At 35.7% G+C, this 19,915-nt stretch overlaps 1 protein-coding gene across 1 annotated transcript; it reads left to right on the plus strand.

The window, feature by feature from the left end:
• Nucleotides 1-4,447: 4,447 nt before the first annotated feature.
• On the plus strand, nucleotides 4,448-7,581 carry LOC308433504 (TATA element modulatory factor-like; the record flags this gene model as incomplete). The annotated part of the gene is made up of 1 exon (XM_080933590.1): nucleotides 4,448-7,581. The coding sequence occupies one exon, from the start codon at nucleotides 4,448-4,450 to the stop codon at nucleotides 7,556-7,558; it is 3,111 nt and encodes a 1,036-aa protein (XP_080789716.1). The 3' UTR covers nucleotides 7,559-7,581.
• Nucleotides 7,582-19,915: the final 12,334 nt, after the last annotated feature.

Here is a 19,915-nt window from a genome sequence, read left to right on the forward strand (position 1 = left end):
TCATCTGCTCTCTATGTGATTTTGACCTTAGCCATTCTAACTGGTGTGGTGGAATTCCAGGGTGGTTTTATTTGCATTTCCCTGATGGTTATAGTGCTTAGCAGTCATTCAGTATTCCTCAGTTGAGAATTCTTTGTTTAGCTCTGTTTTTGATTCTCTGGAGTCTAATTTCTTGATATATATATATATATATATATATATATATATATATATATGTGTGTGTGTGTGTGTGTGTGTGTGTGTGTGTATGTGTGTGTGTGTTTGTGTGTGTGTGTGTCTGTGTGTGTGTGTCTGTTTGTGTGTGTATGTATGTATGTATAGATAACTATCCATACATACATATATTGGATATTAGCCCTCTGTCAGATGTAGGATTAATAAAGATCCTTTCCCAATGTGTTGGCTGCCATTTTCCATTCTTGACAGTGTCCTTAGCCTTACAAAAACTTTGCAATTTCATGATGTTCCTTTCATTGATTCTTGATCTTAGAGCATAAGCTATTGGTGTTCTATTTCAGAAAATTTTCCCTGTGTCTATGTGTTCTAAACTCTTCCCCAATTTATTTTCTAATAGTTTCAATGTACCTGGTTTTATGTGAAGGTCTTTAATGCACTTGCACTTGAGCTTTGAACAAGAAGATAACAATGGATCAATTTGCATGCTGAATGACAGTTTAACCAACACCATTTTCAAAGAGGCTGTCCTTATTCCATTGAGTGTGTTTAGCTATTTTGTCAAAAATCAAGTGACCGAGGTGTGCGGGAGGGTTCATTTCTATGTCTTCACCTCTTTTCTACTGACCTACCTGCCTCTCTCTGTACAAATACCATGTAGTTTTTAATCAAGATTAATGTGTAATACAGCTTGGAGACAGGGATGGTAATTCCCCAGGAAGTTCTTTTATTATTGAGAATAGATTTTGCTATCCTGGGTTTTTTGTTATTCCAAATGAATTTGCAAGTTGACCTTTATAACTCTATGAAGAAATTTGTTTTAATTTTGATGGGGCTTGCATTGAATATGTAGATTGTCTTTGGCAAGATGGCCACTTTTACAATGTTGATCTTCCCAATCCATGAGCATGGGAAATCTTTCCATCTTCTGAGTTCTTCTTCAATGTCCTTCTTCAGAGATTTTAAGTTCTTGCGATACAGATTTTCACTTGCTTAGTTAGGGTCACACCAAGTTATTTCACATTTTTTGTGACTATCATGCAGGGTATCTTTTCCCTACTTTTTTTCTCAGCATGTTTATCCTTTTAGTAAAGAAGGATACTGATTTGTTTTAGTTAATTTTATATCCAGCCACTTTGCTCAAGTTGTTTATCTGCTGTAGGAGTTGTATGGTGGAATTTCTTATTGTTTCAGGAGTAAATATAATATTTGCCTTTCTTTTTTTACCATAGTACATCATTCAAGTTACAATAATTAATCTGATTAATTTTCATGAATTAGTTTAACAAGGATGGGATGACCTTGCATATATTGGTCATTCCATCGAATAATAATAGAATGCTCATGATAATTATACATTTTTTATTTTTATAGTTATATTATCTTCTATATCAATAGTTAAAAATAAATTAATTATGGAATTTTAGGATAAGTAACAATGTATGTGAAAACTTAATGTGTCAATTCATCTTTCTGTTTATATGCATTTTTTTCTTGGTAGAGTCAGGTTAATTTACTGATAAACAAGTGCTAACTGTTTTAAGACTGTTAATTTTAGTATATTAATGTCATGATGATGATCTACGTACTTCATACATGCTTCACTTCATTCTACCTCAAGGTAATTAAATTGACATCTCAGGGAGCAGGGAACAGAATTTCTTGTTATTTTAAAGTGAAGCTCACTTTCAGAACACTAAATCAATACATATTATTGTTTCTAATTCATGTTGCCATGTAGAAACTTGTTTCACTCTTATGTAGACTACATACACTGACTTAACCAATTCAGTCCAAAGAATAATTTCAAATATTTGTGAAAATAATGTATAATTTTTCTGTGAAATGAAAAATTTTTTCTAATGAAAAATTAGTCTCAGCTGACATTTCAAATTATCTTTAAATGCAATGGTCCTGAGTTAGTCAAGTCATATGAGTATTAGGAATAACTGTATATTCAATAATAATGAACTTGACAGGCTACAAGATTTGTAGGTAAAAATAGTTCTCAGTCTTTGACATTGTGGCAAACACTAAATAATATGATAAAGAAATAGAGGCAAACATATGTTCCAAGATTTTGGTGATATAAATGTTATACTTATAAAGTAAGGAGGGCTGGAAGTAGTATTTCTGTGAGAAGTCAGATGGCAGCCATTCCAGGAAGAATTGAAAGCCACAGAAGAATTATGTTATCCATTTTTTTCTTAACACACATGATGGCAAATACTGTTTCCTTTTTGTAATTGCTAATCTTCAGTACCTAATGGACTAATATTAATATTGCAACAGGAAACATCTGACTGTTTTGCTTTTACAAAGAGTCATAGAAAAGCTTTCAAGGATATCATTGTTCTAACACTGCAAGAACTACGTGAACTACATGGTAGCTGGGCCTTAGTCTGGGTATGACTGTAATTGTCTTTATGTGAAGAATCTAGTTTGTTTTGTTGTGATTGTTATTATTTAATTGACTCTGTTGTGTTTTTTATAACACCTTAGAAATGTACTTTAAAATGTATAACCATCATTCCTAGATAACTTAGCAAAAATAGACAGAAGCTTGCCCTTTTTATTTTGTGTTGACTGGATGTGGTCTGTTTCATTTACATCTTCTATTTGTGCCCTTTGAATTACAAAAATAATTTTTTCAGTGGTTTTCTTTTTAGAATATTAAACACATATTTTTTTCTGACACAAAATCAGACATCTATGAATAAACAAACTGTCTCAAGAACACAGCGAAAGTAAAGATCTTCAGACAACATATTAAAAATGCTACACCCAAATACTAAACACTTGAAAAATGTGTGGATAATTGATTCTCTCTGGTTTTTTTTTTTTAAAGATTAATGTAGAGGGATGAATTACTGAAGATTGGGCTTGAATTCAAAATCATTTGTGAGTCTTATGATGTCTGACAAAATAATAACAAAAAGGATCTGCTTATTAACAGTGTTATTTATTGTTATTCGGTATTAGAAAAATTACGAACCTTAAAAAAGTAAAACATTACACCCTAAGAATGAAGAACCTTAGGAAAACAATCTATTTTGAAAATTGCACTTGGTAAACACATGGCAATCCAAGTGTCCAAGTATATGGTTCATTGGAAGGAACAAAAGCTGCAAACGGTATAAAAGGCAGCCTAAGGAAGAGTGGATTTTCCTTCCTTAGCATTGTTTAAGTCAATAGAAAACAGTATCAGAAATGCCACTCACTATTCCCAAGAGTCAAAAACTGCCAGAGCAGACATTTGTAGTTTAGCTTCAAAGGGCTGGCAGCTCCCTCTATTCACCCTGTAAGGTGAAAAGCAAGCCAGGTGGCTGCTGTGTGCATTCAGATACAAAGTTGTTTAATCCAAATGTGATAATAGACAAGGAATGAAAATAGTTTGTCATCTGCAAATGAGAATGGAAGTCCCTTCAAAAAGATTTATTATGTAGGAGCGTAACTCAAATAAATTTCTGCTGACAATACAAACAGTTTATTTGGGTAGTAAAAGAAGCTGTCTGTTTCCAGAATCACTTCCAGTGCTTGAGATCTAATGGTAGAAGGAAATAAAAAGTAAAGAGTGGACTGGGAGGGAAATAAAATCTGGAGTGTAACAAAATAAAATTAAATAAATAAATTAGTAAATAACGTGAAGAGGAAATATTTGAAATACTTGTTACATGATCAGATTTTAATTAGTCCTCATATATTATTTTAGATATGTGACTGACAAATGGACAAACACTTTAGAATAACAAAAAATTTCTTGTCAACACCGTTATATTTCACTATATTTATATCAGCCCTATTCTTAATAGCCAGAAGCAGTAAACAATCCAGAAGTTCTTCAATCTAAGAATTAACACAGAAAATGGGGTTCATTTATACATTGGAATAAATACTATTCAGATACTAAAAACAAGAATATTACAAATTTTACAAGCAAATGAATGTCACTAAAAAATATCATTTTGAGTGGCGTAACCCAAAACCAAAAGGACATGTATGGTATGTACTCACTGACAAGTGGATATTAGCCAAAATATACAGAATAGACATGATAAAACCCATAGACAGCAAGTTTAACAAGAACAAAGGCACACATGAGGATGTTTCAATTACACTTAGAAAGGGTAACAAAATAGTCATGGGAGGCAGAGGGAGTACAGCTACTGGCTTGGAGAGAAGAGGTGGAAGTAAAAAGGGGCAGGATAGGCGCCGCGCCGGGGCCACCGCTGAGGCCTCCAGAGCCGGCCGGAGCCGGCGCTGGGGAGGGGCCATGAGCTGGTTCAATGCCTCGCAGTTGTCCAGCTTCGCCAAGCAGGCCCTGTCCCAGGCCCAGAAGTCCATCGACAGGGTCCTGGACATCCAGGAGGAAGAACCGAGCGCCTGGGCCGAGGCCATCCCGTACGGAGAGCCGGATGTCCAGACCATTCAGAAGAGCCCAGTAGTATCAAAACCTCCGGCTAAATCACAGCGGCCAGAAGAAGAAGTGAAAAGCAGTTTACAAGAATCATCGTCTCCTGGCCAGTCCAGAACGTCTGAGACAGCTGAGTCTGGAGCGAGAGACTCTGTGTGTGTTTCGGGAGAGACTCCAGCCGTGGGCACTCCCTCACTTGTACCTAAAGGCAAACATGAAGAACCTGTTAGTGAAGAGTCTGAGGTGAAGGTGCCCACTGTGAGATTGAAGGTGTCTGAAAATGTAGTTAATGTAAACACAACAGAAGATGTATCTCCCACATCCACTCAGTCTCTTACAGCAGAAACTAAGGATCTGGCTTTGGAATCTAAAGAACAAAAACATGAAGACAGACAGAGCAACACACCGTCTCTTCCTGTTAGCTCCTTCTCGTCGGGCACCTCCACCACCAGTGACATTGAAGTCTTAGATCACGAAAGTGTAATAAGTGAGAGCTCAGCTAGTTCGAGGCAAGAGACTTCGGATGCAAAGTCAAGTCTTCACCTCATGCAGACCTCATTTCAGCTTCTCTCTGCATCTGCTTGTCCCGAGTATAGCCACTTAGATGACTTCCAAAAGCTCAATGAGAGTTGCTGCTCATCGGATGCTTTTGAAAGAATAGACTCGTTTAGTGTGCAGTCTCTAGATAGCCGGAGTGTGAGTGAGATCAACTCAGATGACGAACTGCCAGGCAAAGGCTATGCTTTAGCACCTGTGCTAGTGGGTCCTTCAGCCCCGAAGACTAAAGTAGTGGAATCTACTGAAGAAAATGCTGAAGAGGAGGAAGGAAACAAGACATTAATTGCACCTTCTGAGGAAGCAGAATTAGAGGAAAGTGGCCGAAGTGCTACTCCAGTTAACTGTGAACAGCCAGATACATTGGCTTCTCCTACCCCAGTAAATGGTGGGCACTCTGCCTCTGGACAGGCTGCTGATCACTGTGAAGCTGCTGAAAACCAGCCGAAAGCATCGCCGGAGATAGAAGATGTTTGCAAGACAGTTGAATTTCTGAATGAGAAGCTAGAAAAGAGGGAGACTCAGTTATTGTCCCTTAGTAAAGAAAAGGCACTTCTAGAGGAAGCTTATGATAACCTGAAGGATGAAATGTTCAGAGTAAAAGAAGAAAGTAGTAGTATTTCTTCCCTGAAAGATGAATTTACCCAGAGAATTGCAGAAGCAGAAAAGAAAGTTCAACTGGCCTGCAAAGAGAGAGATGCTGCTAAGAAGGAAATGAAGACCATAAAGGAAGAACTTGCCACTCGATTAAATAGTAGTCAAACTGCAGACCTATTGAAGGAAAAAGATGAACAGATTCAAGGCTTAATGGAAGAAGGAGAAAAGCTTTCAAAGCAGCAGCTGCATAATTCCAACATCATCAAGAAATTAAGAGCTAAAGACAAAGACAATGAAAATGTTATTGCAAAGCTGAACAGAAAAGCTAAGGAGCTGGAAGAGGAGTTACACCATTTAAGACAGGTCCTTGATGGCAAAGAAGAGGTTGAGAAACAACATAGAGATAATATTAAGAAACTAAATTCTGTGGTAGAACGCCAGGAGAAGGATCTTGGCCGACTTCAGGTAGACATGGATGAACTTGAAGAGAAGAGCCGAAGCACTCAGGCTGCCCTGGACAGTGCGTACAGAGAACTTACTGATCTTCACAAAGCCAATGCTGCTAAGGACAGTGAGGTACAGGAAGCTGCTCTGAGGCGTGAGATGAAAGCTAAAGAAGAACTTTCTGGGGCACTGGAGAAGGCCCAGGAAGAAACCCGTCAGCAGCAAGAGGCATTAGCGCTTCAGGTGGGGGACCTTAGGCTAGCGCTGCAACGGGCAGAGCAAGCAGCTGCCAGAAAAGAGGATTACTTACGCCACAAGATCAGTGAACTTCAGCAGAGACTCCAAGAAGCAGAGAATCGAAACCAAGAGCTGAGTCAAAGTGTTTCATCAACAACTAGACCCTTGCTTCGGCAGATAGAAAATCTACAGGCAACTCTAGGATCCCAGACATCATCGTGGGAGACGCTAGAGAAGAATCTTTCTGATAGGCTTGGTGAATCACAGACCTTGTTGGTTGCAGCCGTAGAAAGAGAACGTGCAGCTACAGAAGAACTCCTGGCCAATAAAATCCAGATGTCTTCAGTGGAGTCACAGAACTCGTTATTACAACAGGAAAACAGTAGACTTCAGGCCCAGCTAGAGTCAGAGAAAAATAAATTAAGAAAACTAGAGGATGAAAATAGTCGGTACCAGGTTAAATTAGAAAACCTAAAAGATGAATATGTAAGGACGCTTGAAGAGACAAGGAAAGAAAAGACACTTTTGAGTAGTCAGCTAAAAATGGAAAGAATGAAAGTTGAACAAGAAAGGAAGAAAACCATTTTTACTCAAGAAGCACTAAAAGAAAAGGACCACAAGCCGTTTTCTGTTTCTAGTACTCCCAGCATGTCACGGTCCAGCTCTATCAGTGGAGTGGATATGGCAGGGCTGCAAACATCCTTCCTGTCTCAGGATGAGTCTCATGACCATTCATTTGGGCCATTGTCTACATCAGCCAGTGGGAGCAATCTTTATGAAGCTATGAGGATGGGAGCTGGGTCGAGCATTATTGAAAATCTGCAGTCTCAGCTAAAGCTGAGGGAAGGAGAAATTAGTCATTTACAGCTAGAAATTAGTAACCTAGAAAAAACTCGATCCATAATGTCCGAAGAGCTAGTTAAATTAACCAATCAGAATGATGAACTTGAGGAGAAAGTGCAAGAGATACCCAAGCTTCGAGTTCAGCTGCGAGATTTGGATCAAAGATACAACACTATTCTGCAGTTGTATGGAGAAAAAGCAGAAGAAGCAGAGGAACTTCGCTTGGATCTTGAGGATGTAAAAAATATGTATAAAACTCAAATAGATGAACTCCTAAGACAAAGGCTCAGTTAACTTGTGAAGTTTGTTCCCATCAAACTAAATGTAAACACTTAATATATAAATGCAAACTTCCAATAAATTCTTTTACAGAATTAGAAACTGGGATTTGCTGTAGATTGTAAAAAACTTTTTAAAAATTCTTTTACAGTATATAGTAATATTTACAGTTAAATTATATTATGTAATATTTGAATTTTATTTTTAAAATTGTTCTTCAAATTTTTATTTTTTAAAGCTTTTTTTTGTGTGTGTGTGTGTGTGTGCCTTGAACAGCACAAAGATTTATTACTTTATCCACCTATCAGTACAGCTAGGAAAGAAGATTGGTGTTTTCCTATTATTGTGGATCTATAATTGTATCTAATTTTTATGTGTTTGTACATATTGAGAGATTTACAGAGTCATGTCAACATTGAAATTTTGAAATCTTTCACACTGAAATCTTCAACATATTTCTTAAAAGTGTTTTAAACATTTGAGTAAAAAGGTTATTAAGCCTGTGACTACTAAATTATAAACTAAGGTTTTCCTTTATAAACCAAAGTCACACTGACATGTCTAAAATTTAAAAAGTAACTTTAAACTTAAAAACATTTTTTTGAAAAATTTATTCTGTATATCTTCCACAATGAAGTGTGAACAAATGTGGATGCTTTTTGTTACTTATCCAAAGAAAACTATAAATATTCAATAATAACTAGGCTTAATTAGGGAGTGGGAAATGTTGGTTGTGGTAAATTGTGGTAGGTAGCATCAGGAGCAGGTAATTTTGAAATATCTTACTATACTGTTAAATGAACCTAACAATAAAATCATTAACAAAATTTACTCTTAAAATTAGACAACTTACTCTTTAAAAATTACTTGTTTGGTTTCATACAATTATATTTTAGAACATTAAAAATGAATGTTTTAAAACAATCTCCATAGCAAAACAGAAAAGTAATAGTACATTTGAATTGGGGACTATAATTTTGTGTAGTTTAACATTTTTCCTTGAACCTTCAACAAACAAAAATATAGCAAAGAGTGATATAAAATAACTTTAGAATATAGTTTTTCCCTCTTCTAAATGTTACTTTGTTTAAAAGTTAATCAGGTTTTAGATCTGTAAAATATTTTGATAGATCTTATTACTTAAAATTATTTAATTGCTTTTATCACAGTCCCTCTTTATCTGTTCTTTTGCTTTTTGTGATTCTAGTTAGGGTAAAAAAGAAAACAGTGATACATGGAAATCCCAGAAAGCTAATAAATGTTAATTTGTATGCTGCTCAGAGTAGCCTGCTGGACTCTCACTGGTTGACTCTGTTTGTCCAGTACATTCCCACCCCTTGTCAGGCACTGAGTCACCTCAGCTACTGGGTGTGCTATGATAGTATGGATGTGTTTGTGTTCAGGTAATTCCTTTGTTCTTCTATTGCTCCAAAGTGAAGAAGTAAAGGTTAGCCAGAAGTGCTTCCTTTAATGGAAAGATGAGCATCAACATTGGCTATCTTGCTGGAAGTTGGTAGCTTCTCCTGTTTCAGGCATCCACTGAGGGTCTTAAAACTGTCTTTCCCCCAACGAGAAGGTAGGATTTCAAGTAAAAACTGTACATTTTAAATTATACTTCAGAACACAGCTGTGAGTAGCCATCTTGCAGAATGGAGAATTTTTAGGGGTATTTCAAGTGACCTTGTTTTTTTCTCATGTTACTGTGTTTCTGTTGTGGGTGCTCAGATCTGTAGCGTGAATAAATGTTCTTTTGGTGAAAGTAACAGTCATAAAATTAAGTTTCTATATTTTAGTGGAAGAAAGAAGCCTCATAACTTTTTGCTAGCTTTAAAATGTTTTAATATTCAGGGGCAAGATGATAAGTCTGATAGCAATAAATATTTAGTTAGAAAAGACAGGAAACCTGAATTTCAAAATTCTTGGCAAGCATTTGAAACCAGTAGTTTGGAAAATGTAAAATACTTTTTAAACAAATAGTATGGAAATGTTGCAGAGAAAAGATTTTGAAATAAAAATTTCCTGTATTAAATTCTAAATGTTATAATATCAACATTAAATATTTTTCTTGGTCCTTAGTAACATTAATAAAATCAGCACACTTAAAATCTTTAAAAAAAAAGGGGGGGGCAGGATAAAGTAGAGATCCTTGAGAGAAGCCCAAAGTGTCAGAAGAAAGTATAATAATATGCAGCTGCCTGGAGTAGGGGGGAAAGGAACCCTCTAGAAAGTTCCAGAGACCTGGGGTACCTGATGCTTCCAGGACTAAATAATGAGGACCTTAGCTGAAATGACCAAGGGTGGAGAGATGGACCCTGAAGAGACCACCACCAATACATAGGCAGGGCCCTCAATAAGTGGATGGGGTTTCAACCTACCTTCAAAATATTTGACCCAGAGTTGATCTTGTCTAAAAGAAATGCAGGGACAAAAATGGAGCACATATTGAAGGAGAGGCCATCCAGTGAACAGTCCAAATTGGGATTCATTCCATGGGTAAGCACCAACTCCTAACATGATTATTAAGCCATGTTTTCCTTGCAGACAAGAGACTAACATGGATATTCTCTGAGTCTGTACTATTAGCTGACAGTGACAGATGCAAATACTTGCAACTACTTGTTGGACTGAGATCAGGGACCCTTATGGAAGAGTTAGGGGCAGGACTTAAGCTGAAAGGTATTGCAACCCCACAGGAACACCAAGAGTGTCAGCAAACTGGACACCGTGGAGCTGCCAGAGATTAATCCACTAATCAATAATGAGCATAAGTAGGCTGTCTTTGGTGCCCAGAACATACTTAGCAGAGGACTAGTAGCAGAGGTCTGCTTTGTCTGGTCTCAGTGGGAGAAGATGTGTCTAATCCTGTAAAGAATTGATGCCCCAGGAGAGGAGATGCTGGGTCAGAGAGGTGGGGGCAGTTGAGAGTGTGAAAAGATTTGGTGATTTGGGTTAGGAGGAGGTGTGGGGTATGTGGGGGGGTGGTGGAGAATGGCTGGTGGAACACCTTCTGAGAGGCAAAGGGTATGGGCAAGGGGATGAAAAACTCTGGAAGAAGAGACAGAGATGGGTACAGCATTAGAAGTGGAAATTCAACAATTAGAAATCATAAGAAAATGGCACAAAGGCCTTTGTGCACTGTACGGTATCAATAAAGATATGTGCATATAACCCTACATGTAGTAACACATACATACAGGATCTGTCATTCATTCCATTTTACATTACAAGAAAAATAATGCAAATTAACGGTCAGATTATGTAATTTACAGCAAAACTGAGTCATAAGCTGTGTTCTTAACAATTCTGAGAAAATTGAATTCTCATGTCTTTATTTCTTCATATTCATAAGATTCATTTAAGAAATGAGCTGAAAATTAGGAAGAAATCTATGCCTCTGATTTCTAAGTCATTAAACTAAAAGAAGGAGTTCTTATAGGCACACAATTCATAGTTTCTTCATTGTCTCTTCTTTATATTGAGAAGATATTCCTCCAGATAGAAAGGATCCTTGCTTACCCTGTAGGTGGTATGAGCACTTAATTTAAAGCCCTACACTGATAGGGGGTCAAAAGTATTCTTGAGAAGAAAAGTAAAATGCCATACAGGATTTGCAGTAGGTACATACCACATTTTTTCCTATACTTTTAGGGTCAGAGTTATCTAGAAATATTGAAACATGCTAGTGAAAGACAGAGAGGATTTACAGAATTTACTGTGTATCTAAATGTGGGAATTAAGTAACTGAAAATTTCCTTAAAAGAAAAATAAATAAAAAATAGCCCCACTAGTTTTGAGTAAATACTTCTTTTGTTTTGGAAGCTGCTCCAACATATAGCAAGGACAGATGCTCTGCTATATGCATAGCAGCCTTATTTAAAATAGCCAGAAGTTGGAAAGTACCCAGATATCCTTCAACAAAGGAATAGATACAGAAATTGTACATTTACACAATGGAGTACTACTCAGCTGTTAAAATCAGTGACTTCATAAAATTCTTAGGCAAATGGATGAAACTAGAAAATATCATGCTGAGTCAGGTAACCCAATCACAAAAAACACACATGGTATGCACTCATTGAAAGGTGTATATTAGCCCAAAAGCTCAGAATACCCATGATTAATCCACAGACCACATGAACCTCAAGAAGTTGGAAAACCAAAGAGAGGATACTTCTCTCTTTCTAAACAGAAGAACAAAGTATTCACAGGAGAAAATACGAAGACATATTGTGACATAGATGCTGAAGGACAAGTCATCCAGAGACCACCCACCAGGGAATCCATCTGATATGCAGTCATCAAACCCAGACAATGTCATGGATGCCAAAAAGTGTTGGATACTCAAAACCAACCATTGGATTGTGAATGGGGTCTGGAGGAAATGGACACATTTCTAAACAGATAACAGATACCAAAGTTAAACCAGGATCAGATAAACCATCTAAACAGTCCCATAACCCCTAAAGAAATAGAAGCAGTCATCAAAAGCCTCCCAAACAAAAAAGTCTAGGACCAGATTGGTTTAGTGCAGAATTCTATCAGACCTTTATAGCAGACCAAATACCAATACTATCCAAACTATTCCACAAAACACAAACAGAGGAAACAGTACCCAACTCATCCTTGAAGCTACAATTACTCTCATTCCTAAAACACACAAACTCTCTACAAGGAAAGAGAACTTCAGACCAATCTTCCTTATGAACATTAATGAAAAATACTAAATGAAATCTTGCCAACCAAATCCAAGAACATATCAAAACAATCATCCGCCATGATCAAATAGGCTTCATCCCTGGGACACAGTGATGATTCAATATACAGAAATCCATCAACATAATGCACCATATAAAAACACAAAGAAAATACTACTTTGTCATCTCACTAGATGCTGAGAAAGCATTTGAAAAATTCAACACCCCTTCATGTTAAAATCAGCAATCCAAGGTTCATATCTAAACACAATAAAAACAATATACAGCAAACCAGTAGCTAACATCAAACTCAACAGTGAAAAACTTGAAGCAATCTCACTAAAATCAGGGACTATACAAGGCTGCTCACTCTCCCTCTACCTATTCAATATAATACTGAAAGTCCTGGCCAGAGCAATTTGACAACAAATGGAAGTGAAAGGGATACAAATCAAAAAGGAAGAAGTCACAATATCTCTTATTGTGATCCCAATATTACAAATTGTTATTTGCCAATGACATGATAGTAAAATTAAATGAACCCAAAAATTCCACCAGAGAACTTTTACAGCTGATAAACACCATCAGCAAAGTGGCTGGATATTAAATTAACTCAAACAAACTGCAGCCTTCTCTACTCAAAGGATAAATAGGATGAGAAATATATTATGAAAAAGATACCTTTCACAATAGTCACAAAAAATATGAAATACCTTGGTATTACTCTAACTAAGCAAGTGAAGGACCTGTAGGACAAGAACTATGAATCTCTGAAGAAAGAAATTGAAGAAGATCTCAGAATATGGAAAGATCTTCCATGCTCATGGATTGGAAGGATCAACATAAATGGCCATCTTACCAAAAGCAATTTTCAGATTCAGTGCAATCCCCAAAAAAATTCCAACTCAAGTCTTCATAGAGTTGGAAATAGCAATTTGAAAATTCATCTGGAATAACAAAAAAATTAGGATAGATAAATCTTTTATCAATAAGAAGAAAACTTCTGCAGGAATCACCATCCCTGACATCAAGCTATATTACAAAGCAATTATGTTAAAATTCGCATGGTATTGGTACAGAGAGAGGCAGGTAGATAAATGGAACAGAATTGAAGATCCAGAGATAAACCCTCACAAATATGTTCACTTGATCTTTGACAAGAAGCTAAAAGCATTCAATGGATAAAGGACAGCCTCTTCAACAAATGGTGTTGGTTCAACTGGCAGTTAGCATGTAGAATAATGCAAATCAATCTTTTCTTATCTTCTTGCAGAAAGTTCAGGTGCAAGTGGATCAAAGATCTCCACATAAAACAAGGTACAATGAAACTATTAGAAATGAAAGTATTGAAAAGCTTAGAACACATACTCACAGGCAAAAATTTCCTCAACAGAACACCAATGGCTTATGCTCTAAGATCAAGAATCTATAAATGGAACCTCATGAGACTGCAAAGTTTCTGTAAGTCTAAGAACACTGTCAAGAAGACAATATGGTATCTAGCAGACTGGGAAAGAATCTTTACCAATTCCACAGCTGATAGAGATCTAATAATTAATATATTCAAAGAACTCAAGTCCTACTAAAAAAATTGGTACAGAACTAAACAAAGAATTCTCTACTGAGTTATACCGAATGTCTGTTAAGCATCTAAAGAAATACTCAACATCTCTAGTCATCAGTGAAATGCAAATCAAAACAACCTTGAGATTCTACCTCACGTCAGTCAGAATGGCTAAGACCATAAACTCAGATGATAGCAGATGGTGGTGAGGATAGGGAGAATATTGGTGCGGTTGTAAGCTAGTACTAGGACTCTAGACATCAGTCTAGCTGTTTCTTAGAAAATTAGGCATAGTACTACCTAAAAACCTAGCTATTCCACTTCTGGGTATATATCTGAAAGATGCTCCAACATATAATAAGGGCATATGAGCTATCATGTTCATAGAGCTATATTTATAATAACCAGAAGCTGGAAAGAACCCAGATGTTCTTCAACAGAGGAATGTATACAGAAATTGTGGTACATTTACACAATGGATTATACTACTGAGCTATTAGAAACAATGACTTTATGAAATTCCTAGGCAAATAGATTTAACTAAAGCGTATCATGCTGAGTGAGTTAACCCAGTCCCAAAAGAAACCACATGGTATGCGCTCACTAATAAGTGGATGCTAGCCCTGGAAAGCTCAGAATATCCAAGAAACAATTCTCAGAATATATGAAGCTCAAAAAGAAGGAAACCAAAATGTGGAAGCCTCAGTTCTTCTTAGGAAGAAAAAGAGAAAAGGAAAATAATGTGTATTCCCCATTTATTATTATGTAACCAATTTTGTGTTCTATCATAATATTTTATAAAATTACTTAATAAAAATAAAAAATAAGTGTAAACACATAAAGTCAATAAAAATGCTAATTATGTGTGAGTCTGACCCAAGAACTGCATTATAGACTACCTACTGAAACTTTCCCCTTTTTTTCACTTATTTTTTTAATTGACCATCTTGCCTGAACTTTATTAATATATACTTTTAAATTTTTATTATTACCTATTGATCTTTTATCTATTAATAAAACTTATTTACCTTTTAAAAATTTGATACTTTTGGAGTATTTTGAGTATGTCTCTGTCCACGTTCTATCTCAATCTCTGTATCCCTTTCTATTTCATGTACACTTTTTGCTATTGTTTAATTACCCACTGAATGCAATTAGCATTAAGCATATATAGCTAGGCATAACTTCCTTTTGTGTTACCATGTAAACATTTCCTTTCTTGTAAATCATTGGAATTTTTTGGTTTCCTACATCTGTCTTATAATATGGTGTCATAAGGCTTAACATTCAAGAAGTTCACATTGAGAGTAAAAAAAAAAAACTTTCTTATCAGCATAACTTGAAAGAATCTGAGTTTTTCAGAAGAACATTAGAACAAAATTCTCTTTTACAGTAACTACCCACTCATTCTGCTACCTCTACTCTATTTCACTGCTTTAGATTGGATTGCATGATCCTTTCATTTATGTAAGCATGATGTATTACTGAAGAACCAGGGTTTTTTCTTGCTGTTGCTCCTGTTGTTGTTTCTTATTATTGTATGTTGATTAGATAATTTAAATTCAGATTCGCATTAAAGTCTCTGTTGTATCATAATTTGATAAACAAGAAAAATAACCAAAAATGAGAGCAAGGATTCTGAAAATCTTCTTAAATCTTATGAGAAGCAAAATAGAAAATAAAATGAACATAAAATCTCAGGTCTTTTAAGCTAGGATGAAAGAAACAAAGTGAATTTATTAGTGCAGATCAGTAAATAGCTATATTGGTATCAAAAATGGTTGATCTCTTTAGAGAATTAGTAACATTTTTTAGAGTATCCAAGCAAGTATGCTTAGATTTTGGAACAGGAACAAAAGGAGAGATGAACAAGAAGTTGTTCTGTTATTTTTTTTTTTTTTTTTTTTTTTTTTTTTGCATTCTCGTATAAAAAACCTGGCTTTTTTTTTTTTTTTTTTTTTACTTTTCTTTTTTACTTTGAACATTAGCATGAAGTTGGTTACCGTACATATCCAAAGGCCCAGCATGTTGGAAAAAAGAATCATTAAATTGGCACATCTTGTACCAGAGTCTTAATAAGAATAAAATATACAATGCTACATTGAGTGGTTAAAAATACACAAAAGTAGTTTTAACAATCTATAAATTTTTATACTTAAAATCATGATTGAGTTGAAATTAAAAAAGTGCATTTCCATTGCTAAAAAAATAATATTGGTATAGTTAACACAGGGAAGAAAACCATCACGCTGGGGATCTGACAGGATGCTAGGAAAAGCGATGACTAAGGGAAGCCAGGCATTGTGGACCAGTTCAGATCCCACCTAGCTCCATCCACCATGCAGCTCCCTGGGCCAGGCAGCCCTCCTCTCCCTCCTTCCCATCCTAACAGACTCTGTCCTACCTACCGCTCACCCCACCCCAACTGAAGGCCCTCTAACTTTCCTTACAGCAGGACAGACGCCTTCCCTTCACCAAGTCCCAACTTGAACCTTAACACCCACCCTCTACGGAGGTAAGACTGTCCCATTCTAGATTAGACATAGTCCTAGGCCTTCTTGATCTTGCAGGCAGGACTGGAACCAAGCAGCTCCTGCCTTCTTACACCCCTCTGCATGAACATTCAACAGCAAGATTTGTAAACCTAAGGCTAAGGATTCCTGGCAAGAAAACTGGACTTCCTTTAAGAAGTGAGAAAGTGCAAATGACCTCAGGACTGTGGGGACAACACCTGGTCACCTGCTACCCAACCTGGTCACAGCTTCCCTTCTACTTCTGCCTGGGCTGGAATTACAAGGGGCCCCCACTCTGTGTTGCTGGGGGAAAAGGGACCAGGAAGAAATCAGTAGGGGAGGCCCTTCCACAGGTAAATGCTTCCTGACCCTACAAGTGAATATTCTCAGGCTGGTGCTTTCCTCTGAAGACACTACAATGAGCACAATCAGAACTCTCAGAGAGCCCAAGAGGACAACCATAAAACCTGGCATTTTTTAACAACTTTATTTTACAAAACAAAGATAAATGTACAGATTTTAAGCATTTTTGCATAAAATTATACAATACATTTTTGTCAGTACTTGTTTTTTTTATTTTTTTATACTATTTCCAGGTGGAATCTTGTTTTACATGTACTTTATGCTCATTGTTACTGGTGGGATCTTTATCACACTATCAAACCTTTGAAAAAAAAAAAAAACAAGTCGTTCTGTTATTAAGACTTAGAATAATAGGAGATTTCCAATGGAGAATATAACTAACTGTCTGAATGGAGGTACTTCGGGAGGGTAGAAGTAGAAGAAGCCTTTTACTAGTTTAGCACATCTTCAGTAAGTTCTAGTTAAAGAGATAGTTTCCAGTCAGGACTATTAACAGGACAATAACAATTGACAGGACTATTAACTCTTCAAGAAAGACAAATTAGTACATAACGTTCCATCTTTGAAGCATATCAGAATGCCAGCTCACTCCCTAGGGACAGTGATGAGTTCAGATTCTATTCAACTGACAAGAATTTAAAAAAAGGAGCCAAAACAGGGATCTTATATCTCTCTTTTTATAGTGTGTTTTAAATGTTAAAAAATAGAAAAGACGATGCTTCTATTTGTAAGGCCACCAGGGAGACAGGATGTGTTACACAAAGATATTTATGACAGTCGAACCACAGTGGCTATCAAGTCTGCTAGTTCCAGACTTGTCCATCTATGTAGTTGGAAATTATATGTGTTTCCTTAATCCCCTAAAACATCAAAGACAAATGACTGGATAATAGCTACACATTTAGAATGTCTTAAGGAAGACAGAATTATGTAGTTGCCAAAATTAATTTTTTTCTGTTAGTTGCTGTTTTGTCATTAGTATACTACAGTTTTTAATATTAACTTCATAGTCCGAAATTGACACATTTCCTGTTTGAACACACACACGCGCACATACACACATGCACACACAAATGCACACACACACACACACACACACACACACACACACACACACACAGACACACTCATCCTACCTACCAGACTTCCGCCTTATAGATACATCTCAGAACATTTCTCTTTGCTGAACAACACTTCTGAGTGTAGCAGAAGGTTTTTGAAACATTTTCTTTGATGTGAAGGACATTAGAGCACTTATGATCATGATAACAGCATGCGGAATTTATTATTTAACATAATTTCAAATTGAGAGACACTTTCTACAATGTGATTGTTACTTTTTCTATCAAAAACATAATAATCACTTTTCAGTCTTTTGTAGGATCCTCATATTATGATATAAACAAAATTAATTTTATTATATTTTGTCTTTATTGCAATAAGTCGATTAATATTAGCATTCATAAATACAAAATTAATAAAACCAGCATTACTTTTATCTGTAGATTTCTATGTCATCTCAAGATTTTTTTTCTCATCTGTCTATCTGAAATATCCCTTGAAACTTTAAGTGAGAAAAAATAGATTTCATTCTTAAAGAGTTCATAATTTCTCAAGATCCTGTGGTTTTGAGATGATGATATTTCATGTCTTTTCAACTTTTAAATCTATTAATATAAACAGTTCACATTTGTCTGAATGTTATATTGTTTTGATTATTTCATTAATTGTAAAGGATTATTTTTAGTAAGTGTTTAGAATACTATGATTGCAATTCAAGTGGTACAACTTGGTTTGAAGTTTGGGAAAGTGAAAAATGCAGCTGTCTTACGGTTTTCTGGAGAATCTATAAGTAAATAAATCTTCACTAACACATTTATTTCTCACATTACTACTATTGTCAGTGATTTGACAAAATAGCTGCAACTAAAGACAGAAATAGAATTAGTAATCGGATGATTTTAGTACAGCAGCTTAAGATTTTTTACTGCTGACAAAAATCATAGTTTATTTTATGCCTTTCAAGGGAAGAAAAGTCATGATTCCCTCTTGAATTAATATTGTTCAATTACTATCTACAGTTCTTTGCAATGAAATGGAGAGGTCCTGCTATTCATCATGCCTCTATTGTGACAAGAATAACCACTGGAAAGTGATTTTTAATTTTCTGGGAGAATTTAATTTGCTGCCCTTGGACTTAGTGCATTGACAGCCAGATCATTTATAACCTGATAGCAGATAAAGTACTGGGAACTCCTTATTGTTGGCTATGATTATGTCAGAGCTAAAAATAAAGCAAAACCCTTGATTAATAATTCAGGCTTTATTTTTTTTAAAATCAACTGATGATTTTCAGGATTTACAGCACTGTAGATTCTTAAACAAAGACAATATCATTCAAGTATAAAAATAATTTTCGTTATTGTAAGTAGTTCCTAAAATATAGACTTCATTTTTATTTTATACTTTTTCCACCAATTGATTTCAACCAATATAATTTAATGAAGTATTGTCATTTTTAACTTGAATATTAATGGTCAGTGGCTAAGCTCTACCTCATATTAGAATAGTTCAGAAAAAAATGCATTCAAGTGACTTTATGACATGTATTGATAACAGTAACAGTTAAATATCACTGATTGTCATATATCAACTAATACAAACTGTTGAAAAATAGCTTTAGAGACTTGTTGGAATGAAGTTACTGGTTTCTCTCTCACTACAACAGTCTTGGTTTTCTGCTCAATACATCCCAAAGACCATAACCAATTTTCTTTATTCTGTCACAGGAAAGAGGTTAGGAGACCCATTAACCAGCTAGGCTGGCATTATTATCTATCGCAATAGATGCTCGAGAAAGTTCAATTTTCAGTACCAAATTGTCATCCTTAAAAACATATACATATAATTAATATTATACTGAGTAAAAGGTCTAATTTATGGGCTTAGAAATAAACAATAACAACAACATCAACAATTGAGAAAAGCAGCAGATGAGTTCTAAAGAGACTGAGGCATACACTGGAAGGTTTAGGAGGAGACGGAAGCAAACACTGTCAGAACTGTATTATAATACCAAAAATGTTTTAAATTATTTTTAGAAGATTTCACTTTCATACAGGAATACAATGCATGCATTCCTACCTCATCTTCCCTTATCCTCGTCCCTTTACCACCATTAACCTCCCACCAAATCTATAATTCACCTTCAAGTCTTTAGGTTTCAATTTTGTGACTA

The sequence above is a fragment of the Micromys minutus genome (genome assembly GCF_963924665.1).
Source record: "Micromys minutus genome assembly, chromosome: 20".
Classification (NCBI taxonomy): Eukaryota; Metazoa; Chordata; class Mammalia; order Rodentia; family Muridae; genus Micromys; species Micromys minutus.